Below are 9,953 nucleotides of genomic sequence, written 5' to 3'. Positions count from 1 at the left end.
ATTAGTTTCATTCTCTATCTTGATCATTTGGTAGCAAGCAAAGAATATTTATAGAGTTATATAAACGTATCCCGAGACTTTATTATATTAATTTTTCAAAATACGATCAGGAAATATGGGACTTATAGGAGCTATCCCATCTTACCCCGCAGTATTATTTGTATTAAACCGGGGTAGAGAAGGCTACCCTTCCATATAAAGTATTTACCTGTGAAGTTCATAGTTGAAGTAGCATTATATCCGTATGTGGTGACATTGGTTCCGTTTATGTACGAAGGTGGGGTCGTATACGTCGCCATGCTGGGTACGACGTCGGGTTATTCAGAATTAACCCTTATCTTATCAAAGACCTGTAAGACTGTGTTATCAAACACCTGTAAAACAAATAATTTCGTCTTTTTTAAGCCCTTTATATATGGAGTTATTACATAAATTAAGAGATAGGAAACTTTTTACCTCTCTTGAGTTCCTATTTAACTGGTCCTTTAGCGCAGCAAACGTAAAGGACTTATACTTATTGTCTGACTGTTCATTTTCTATGGTTTACAACAAGGTAAACTACGTCTCGACGATAATGAATTGACCTCAGTAAACGTTTGTAACCGAACCCACACCTATACCGCTGCTTTAATACAATCAGCATGCATCTTTTCTCAACTGCTTATAAAACGGCGCGACGCTTTGTGTGACAAGAATACGCAATGATTACACGACCACAGAGGAATAGACTCTCTCTTCGCAGCATTTCCAGAAATATATGTCGGCCGGCGGAGAATTTCTGAGGAAGCTTGAGTTTCGTCATCATACAAAAACTGATCGTTTCTCTCTCGCGTAAGCGGCAACGTGTTTACGTAACTTTTTACGTGGGAGTAATAAAACGCGTCACGGGTCAAACCTTTAATACTTTATTTTCAACTCTTTTGTTTTCGAAGGCAAAATGAGAAACACTTTTTTTTGGCCTATATACATTGAAGTATTAAGCACTGATTTTGAATAAGTGTTTTGAGTCACTGACATAAAATATTGGGAGAAATGCTCTCATCTGCCGTGTATTAAAATCAGACTGTTTACAACAAAATTAACACCATCTGATTTCGTGAACGACAAAACAAAAACATAACTATTAGGATGTTTTTTAGATTTTCATACATTTATGTAGTAGGTTGGGGTAAGATGGTCCATGTTTTCACTTTCATTTATTATCCCATTTGGTAGTAAACAAAAAGTATTTACAGAACTTTTTAACCGTATTCCTGGGACTCTTAAATATCGCTGTTAATTGTAAAACATAATCAAGAAACATAGGATACTATGTGCTAACGGTTCTCATCTTACCTCAGAGTACTGAATGTTTTAAACTATTTAATATTTCTAAACCTAAAACGATTGCACAAATTCTCCATACCCTTTAATGATTAGGTAAATCCTAACAACCAATTCTTCCAATGCCAAATTTAAATTAATGCTTCTCTCAACAAACAATAATCATCGTTTGTAAACGAGCAATGACGCGTTCACAAAACCGCTATGTGACTGCAAAAGTCTCAATTGAATTATTCGGCGGTCTGAAAATTCGTTTGGTGTCCGTACCATAAGGTTTGATTGACAGCTGTCAATGAGCATGCCATTCAGACTCCTGGGCTCACCTGGGGACACACGCTACCATTAACAACGTCCTTGCACGCATAATATTACTTTAATTTTAAGTTAGGGCTGAAAGAAAAACTGTAATGCTTTCAAAATATTCTATTTCCAGGAAATAACTACGTTATACCGTTGTTGAGAAGCATAATGTCGCCGCCAAATAATAACGGTGCGCCATGCCGCAAACTCATATGTAAAGAAGTTTTCTACGATTCGACAAACATTATGCTGCTACATAATTTGCACTTTCTGTTTCTGATACGACTTAGGTTTTTAAAATAAATTGTTGATCAAAAAATAATTTTTCGATCAAAACACGTTCTTTTTAATCACACCTGAATTTGTTTGAATTAAATACAACTTGTTAATCTATATACTGCATCATGGGTTTAGTGACCACGCTTTTATCAGACACTTTTCCGTATCGTGCTTTAATTTACACTTGTTTTGTTGCTAACTACCCCTTCGTTGTTTTAATTCATTTGATTTTCGCTGCTTTATCGATAACTGACATCTCTCTTCTGTTGTATACAATAACCCGGGCGTCTTTTATGCGTTTTAAAATTCGCTACATTCTAGTCTCTTATATACAAACCAAAACTTTGATTCAATTTAGTGGTTTCTGTATCGTTTTAAAACACGGTATTGCCAATGGCGCTTTTGCGGATTTCCAAGCTTGTATTAAAAAACCACTGGTGACTGCAGACCTTATTGACGCAAAAACACACGTCATGCTATCGCTTTGTGTACCATTCGCCGACGAATGTCATCGTGTGAGGCCAAAGTAAGATACAATCTTTTAACGCCGCCATAAACTAAAAGCGTCTAAGGACAACCCAAAAATAAACTGGGCTATATATACTGCTGTGTGAACTTACAGGCAACATACCAGGGCCTGATATATATGTACATGTATATGAATATTTTTTGTTTACTACCAAATGGGACGAAAAATAGAATAAAAAGGCATATATATATATATATATATATATATAGAAGAATGGGAGAAGATGGGACACCTTTTCATTCTATTTTCTTGTCCCATTTGTTAGTAAACAAAAATATTTACTAAATTATCAACCCGTATCCTCACGAACCCCATAGATCGTTGTTAATTGTTTAAAACACGATCAGGTTATTTAAGTATTTTGTGTTAGATGCGTCCCATCTCCCCCTACCCTTCTCTATGATAAACCGCATACCGCTGCTATATACCATTTTGTGGTTTATATGAAGACACCAATTTAAATCGGATGTGTTTATATTAGTTTTTATTCAAACTTGAAAGTACTAGGTTGCGGTTGAATGGTCCATGTTTTTATTTTGTATTGTCCCAGTTAGTAGTAAACCAAGAATATATACAGAATTATAACCGTATATAGCGAGGTGGGAGAAATGGGACATCTTTAGCACATAATATCCAAATATCTTGATCGTGCTTTAAACAATTAAAAACGGTTATGGAAGTCGTGCTGGGCGTGTATCCTCACGACTCAGACATTATATATAGTAGGGTGGGGGAAGAATCCCGGTATCCATCTTTCCAAACTGTTCTGCATATTAAACACCGATTAAATTTAACGAAAATACACCACTTACTGCTGTGTTCTAGGAATTAAAAGTGTTCTAGGAACTTAAATTTCATTCGTAAATTTCGTATTTTACCACGATCACACACGCCACTAAATCCCAAAGAATACTCTATACAGTATTCTTTGCTAATTATCTGTGGATCATTTGCGGCAACGTATATAGATATATATATATATATATATATATATATATCAGGAGCTTTTATTTAAAGCAGGTATGTTTTAACCAAAGTTTCTCGGGTGGTTTATTATCTTATACGGGTTGGGCCACATTAACATATTGCTATAAATATCGCCTTGCTGTGTTATATTTTAGTTGGATCAAAGGATATATGACGCACGTTATCTCTAATCTACGCAATACATTAAAATCAAAAATGTTGCTGCAGACTTAAGCCTTAAATAAAGCAGAACACGCGTGACGTATTTGGCCGACGTAATATCATTGTGCTTACGCATTACATAAGGAGAAACACCCATGAACTTTTATTTTACCGGGAAACTTACGCAATAACCTCACACGTTTAGTAACAAGAATAATCTGCCTTTAACTATCCATGCATTCAGTGATGCTTTGCAAACGGCAATGAGACTGAATTACTTTCACTATATTGACACCCTACTATATGAAGCTTTGGTTATAAAGTAGGGTGGGAGAAGATGGGACACCTTTACCACGTAATATCCAAACATCCTGATCGTGTTTTAAACAATTAACAACGCTCTCGTATGTGAGTCGAAAGGATACGGTTTTATAATTCAATGAATGTTTCTTTGTTTACCACAAAATGGGATGTAAAAATAGAATACAAAAGTGTCCCATATTCCCCGTTCTCTACTATACTAGGATGGACATAAATCCCCAAATTGCCGGTAAGTGCTAACTATTCTTAAAAATGAATGAAAATGTGTCTTATCTTCCCACGTCTTACTATATAGTCAAATCAATGTATAGTAAACCAGTTGCTGGCATATATTCTATAAACTAATTTTCTTGCTTCCGTCATACGCCGCGTCGATTCTGTAATAAGCAGTAAACCGCAACAAAAAATTAATGCTCAACCGACGTCAGAAATTCATGTCAAATTTCATGGAAATCCGAAAAGTCAGTACAGTTTGATAAACTCACAACAAACAACGCTGTACATGCTCGTCGTATGGGTTTAAAATACACGCTCAGTTCGTTTGATAATTGGTATCAGTTTCTCTTATACCTGTGCACGAAATAAGCTATGTATACAATGCGGTTGGTTTCCTGAGCTTGTAATCTACAGTACATTTTATTAACAACCTAATGAAAAGGGAATGTGGCAATACTTGTATAGACTATACGTATATCGCCGCCATACACAAAACTCAGAAACCTATTGGAGCTTAAAAGTTTATTCAGTATTAAACCTAACTCAATACGTAGGCTAATATAATCTATGCATAGGATTGGACGATATGGGTGGCTGATCAATTTACGCGTTTATAATTGACCGTTCTTTGAAAATATTCAATTTTCGTATCTTTCTTTTGCCTTGCAACAAACTATATAGTAGGGTGGGGGAAGACGGGACACCTTTAGCACATAATATCTAAATATCCTAATCATTTTTTTTTAAAATTAGCAACAGTTTATTGGAGTCGTGAGGATACGGTTTTATAATTCTTTGAATGTTCTTTGTTTACTACAAAATGGGACGAGAAAATGGAATGAAAAGATGTCCCATCTCCCCCCACCCTACTATATCAGCTTTATAAGTCCATAAACTATACCCTAATACAAACGTAGATATTTGTTCTTATAACGCTCGTATATAGCTATACTTGGTCTGTGCTGATTAGTTGCAATAACTTGCTGTCACTCGGTTCTTAATATAATATTTAGTAAGATAGACAATTTCCTCCGTACTTCACGGAAAATTTAATTCAAAGTTACGTAATTTGTTCAGTACATAAACCAATGTAACTTACTCTTCAATACTGTAACGTACTAGTTATATATTGCTTTTAATTTCACGTACAAAGTTACATAAAAACTGTTTATATAAAAGGTAGGTATTTACAATATCACTGTTCATTTAAATTAGCATATAGAGTTATACCTGTTATAGTATAAGCATATTAACCGGTGCTCAAGCAAAGTAACTGCCATTGACTGTATAATATCTATTCAAAACGTCCTGTTTCCAAACTTATACACTATACGTCACACGTGCTTTCCTTCAACTTATGCATTGAATTGAGTTTTACTTGATGTGTTTGGCTTGTGTTCTCATATCAATCACTGTTCGTTCAATCGATGGCATTTGCGTCTCGAATTTCTGCCGCACGTTTACTATCTCATACCTACCTTTAGAAACTGCTTTAAGGGACAGAATTGACAAACGGCACAAATTAAAATTGAAAGTGCCCCTTTCCAAATAGAGTTTTTTACAAATTTAAATTTATTATTGTATATAAAACCTTTTTACTGATTTAATTGAAAACTGTCGATATGTGAACAATAGTTTAGTGAACAATTCAACTTATGTCAGATTTTTATAAATAAAAATGATGTTGTTTTTACGGATAAGTCGCTGTCCTTCATATAAAAATTATAAGTACAATTACTATCGTAGACTTAACTTGCCTGCTGTTGCAATTCGTTTCTCGTTAATGTTGTAAACTCTGTTACATGTATTTCCGGTAGCAATCGAGTTTAAATTTGATATTACGTAACTGCATCGTGTTTTAAATGCAAGCTGAGCCGTGATGTTTTTCTAGCTTCCATAACCAGTAGCATTTAAAGCCGTATATGAACCCTGGTGTGAAAGTCAGAAGCATGCTACAGATACTTTACGCTTTAGGGTGAAGCAGGCCCGCTTTAGGTATTTAATCAATAATGACAAATGTTTTAGCAAGCTAATGTGGATTTGTCGATAGTAATTGGTGTCTCGTGTGTACGATGAATATTTAAAACGCATTTTCAGGATCTTTGTTGGGCACGTAAGTGGTCATATAGATCCCCTTTTGTCGAACAGTTGCCCTTGTTGTTGTTCCTTTTAAGGAGACTTTTTCTAATTAATGAGTAAATAATAATTAACGCTTGCTGTAGTCAGGTATAAGCCATACACCGGTAAGCCGTTAGTAACACAGTAATCGGTAACTTTCGGCTTTGTTTACGTTGCAGTGCAAACATAAACAAAAAGTGTATATAGTAGTTGTCTCTTGTATGTCTTATTAAAAGAAAAAAAAAATCCCCAAAAATAGTTAGGCTGTGGGGGGTAACTCGGGACATTATGCTTTTGTTTCCAGCACGCGCTCAAACTGTTTGGCCACGATTTCCATTCAGAAGATCCATCGAAACAGCGTTTATTCATCTCCTTCAGTGGTTTTAAATCTTTGGGCAGCGTTTATTCATCTCCTTCAGTGGTTTTAAATCTTTGGGCATACAAGCATAAAATACTGTAACAAGTTTGTCACAATTAAAGCTTTATTCGATTGGTATTCTAGGCTGCGGTTTATAACGTACCGCCCGCTAGCGTGTCCAAAATATAATGACCGAGAAAAACTAAGGTTATTCGGAATTCGGATTCCAGACTGTACAGAACCCGGATGTCCGCTAGATGCAACTCAATGCGCACACAGACACAACAAAGAATACGTTACAACAAAAATATTCGTTACAACAGAGAATACGTTACAATACATTGGTTATTGGTATATTACAATAATAAAATCGAATATTTTAATCTGAAAAACAAGCTAAAATTGTAATAGTAGTTTCGCCACTTAAAATTGTCGAATATACCAAAATATTTCCCGCCACAACTTAGCATTATTTGTTTGATCAAAACAAGAGCAAAGGGGAAACTTAAAAAGGTAAATTTATTCTATATTTAAATCATAATTACTGTTCGTGGGGTTTAGTTTCTCTTTTAGAACATTCCTATGCAATATTATAGTATATAAGCATGCCCTTTAAATTTTTATCAGTTTTTATCATGGGTATTTGTGTGGTCGTTTCGAATGCTTTTATTATTATTACATGGTCTCCTCTCCTTATTATGAAAATACAGATTGCTGCTAAAAGTCAAATTTGTTGTTCCTGTTGAAGCAAGAGTTGTTTTTTATTGCTAAAACATTTAGAATTTCAGTTTAGAGATTTATTATTGGCCAAATGCATTTATTATATAAATGCAAATGAAATGTCTAGGTAATTAGTTTATGACTATGTGCATTGTTGTTTTTATTTTATAACATTATTAAACATTACATTCCTCAGATTTTGACCATGAATTATCTTGAAAGTATTGAAGTTGAAAACTTCAAATCTTATCGTGGGAAAATTCTAATCCCATTCAAAAAGTTCACTGCTATAATTGGACCAAATGGATCAGGTATACATTGTGATGAAACTCTTTTTTCTCTAAGTTAATTATTAAAAGTAGGTTTTTCAAAAAAGTTACTATAGGCATTTTGCACAGAATGCCAGGTGTACACAATTCTGTTTGTAAAATCTTTACGCATAATTTTGTCTATAAAATTTTGGTTATGAACGCATGAAAATTTTGGTTATGTTTTGTCCTTTGTATGAAATTTGGTTATGTTTTGTCCTTTGTATGAAATTATGTTTTTTTTTATAAAAAATGAGATAGAAAAACATTGGACACTTGTGAATTTGATACATGATGAAATTATATACAAGCACATTCGCTGACGCTGCGATTCGTTAATTTCCAGAAAGCTTATTCACAACGAACAAAAAATAATTACCGGAAACACCATGCTGGCTAGTTTTGTTATTTATTGGTTGCTTCACTTTTTTTATTTTTAATATTTTTCGCTCTCATGTGCAAAATTATATTAGCATAAGGTTTGGGGCTTGGCTTTATTTTTCAGCTGAGTGCTGAGCGTAAAAAGGAGACATGGTATACCAGCTTTATAGCTCAGCACCCCCCCTTAAAAAATCTTGGAAAAAAACTTAATTTGCCCTTCTTGTCTGTTTTTTTCCCAAAATTTATGCAATTTTTCTGGTTAATAAAAAATAGCACATTTTGAGAAATTACTACTGCTTATAACATGCACAAAAAATATTGGTAAAAATAAAAATACCAGCATAAAAAAAACTATCCCAGCCTTAATTATTTACTTTTTATTCTTGTTAAGCTACACACAGTTTTTGTTAAAACATTTTCGCTCTCGAACAGTATATATTTGTTTATTTAATACCAGGAAAGTCCAACCTTATGGACGCCATCAGTTTTGTCCTTGGTGAGAAGACGAGCAGTTTACGAGTGAAGAAATTATCGGATTTAATTCACGGAGCTCCGATTGGTCGACCAATATCTACACGGGCTAGAGTTACTGCTACTTATTGTAATTCAAATGGAGAAAAGACAGAATTTACGAGGTAAAATTATGTTTATGGGGGTCGATTCATCTAGCATTAAAGCTAACCAAGGCAGCTTCCATATTAAATAAACAGCACAAATTAATTCTTAAAATTAATTATAGACCTCTGTGGCAAATTTTACGATTGGATATAATATACAATTTACAACAATCCTTCAATTTTATTTAAATGTGTGGGCCAATGGCTAATATGAGGCTCAATTCCTGAACAAAGATGTCATTTAAAGCATTGCCTACCAAGCTACCATTAACTTTTATTTTCTGCAAAGAGTGAAAGACAATTTTGACCTTGTGTTAAAGTGCAGAATAAAAGTTTTATTACCATAAAGTAATGACTTTTTTCTTGTTCAGAATAATCAAAGGAACTTCCGCTGAGAATCGTATCAATGATAAAGTGGTGACACACGCAGAGTACAACAAAGAAATGGAAAAAATCAATATTTTCATCAAAGTGAAAAACTTTCTTGTCTTCCAAGTAAGTGTTAAATGTAATCAAACTATACAAGTAAATAAACTTAAGTTATTAATTTCTGTCTGGCGCTGATGCATAATGGTTACTGGGTCTGCGTAAAACCAAGAGGTAATTGGTTCAAGGCTTGTAGCTGCTACCATTGTGAGCGTATGTGTCCTTGGCAAGACACTTATCGGAATTTGCTCCAAACCAACTGTTCTTTATGATATGGGTTACCTTTAGCTAATTCTTACGATTACAATTATTCAGGGTCAAGTTGAATCAATAGCAATGAAAAACCCAAAAGAGCGAACCCAGTTATTTGAGGAGATCAGTGGGTCGGGTGAGTTTAAAGAGGAATATGAGAAAGCAAAGTCAGAAATGAGCAAAGCAGAGCAAGAAACACAATATTCCTTTCACAGGAAAAAAGGTAGATATGATATTTTTATTGTACCTACTAGGGATGTGCTGAAGTTGTAAAAGCTCGGGTTCGCCGAGCGCCGAGCTTCAACGAAAAGCTCGGCACGAGCCCGAGCACCTATGACGTCATCAAGGAGAAAGGCGTACGAGAACGCGTTCATATTCAGTCGAAAAGCGTCGCTAATTTAAATATTACAGAGCACGTGGTTTGCGGTTAAAAAGACGTCTCGTTTCGTAATTTCCAATAAAAAATATTTAATTAAAAAGTATTTATAACTTTTGCAGCCAGTGGTGCAACTAGCGCGTTCAAAAGGGGTCTGTCATACAGATAAAAACAACGTTATCTCTAAAGCGAAATAAACGCTTTAGATATTGGTTTTGCACACTAATCTTTTTATTCTACTTTATGAGGTAAATTAGGACCAATATTACATTATTTATACTTTATTAGAAACGTCTTTTTA

At 34.4% G+C, this 9,953-nt stretch overlaps 2 protein-coding genes across 3 annotated transcripts in view; one reads left to right on the top strand and one right to left on the bottom strand.

Moving 5' to 3' along the window:
* The window catches only part of LOC100182536 (melatonin receptor type 1A-like), a 10,437-nt gene extending 9,390 nt beyond the window's left edge, over positions 1–1,047 (bottom strand). Inside the window, exons 1-2 of the mRNA XM_009862623.3 lie at positions 457–1,047; positions 209–374 (exon numbers count right to left, since the gene is read on the bottom strand). Coding sequence (XP_009860925.2) covers positions 209–299 — 91 coding nt within the window. The 5' untranslated portion in view covers positions 300–374; positions 457–1,047. The remainder of the gene's footprint in view (positions 1–208; positions 375–456) is intronic.
* A 5,855-nt stretch (positions 1,048–6,902) lies between these two features.
* The window catches only part of LOC100179641 (structural maintenance of chromosomes protein 1A), an 18,426-nt gene continuing 15,375 nt past the window's right edge, over positions 6,903–9,953 (top strand). The window contains exons 1-5 of one of the 2 annotated variants that reach the window (XM_009862622.3): positions 6,903–7,085; positions 7,489–7,603; positions 8,439–8,616; positions 8,970–9,093; positions 9,340–9,499. In XM_009862622.3, the coding sequence (XP_009860924.1) occupies positions 7,498–7,603; positions 8,439–8,616; positions 8,970–9,093; positions 9,340–9,499 (568 nt within the window). In that variant the 5' untranslated portion in view covers positions 6,903–7,085; positions 7,489–7,497. Of the gene's footprint in view, positions 7,086–7,352; positions 7,420–7,488; positions 7,604–8,438; positions 8,617–8,969; positions 9,094–9,339; positions 9,500–9,953 lie in introns of those variants that run through there. The other variant, XM_026837786.1, reaches the window with a different exon arrangement.

The sequence above is a fragment of the Ciona intestinalis genome, unplaced genomic scaffold (assembly GCF_000224145.3).
Source record: "Ciona intestinalis unplaced genomic scaffold, KH HT000016.2, whole genome shotgun sequence".
In the NCBI taxonomy this organism is placed as follows: domain Eukaryota; kingdom Metazoa; phylum Chordata; class Ascidiacea; order Phlebobranchia; family Cionidae; genus Ciona; species Ciona intestinalis.
This window is presented reverse-complemented; position numbering and strand designations above follow the sequence as displayed.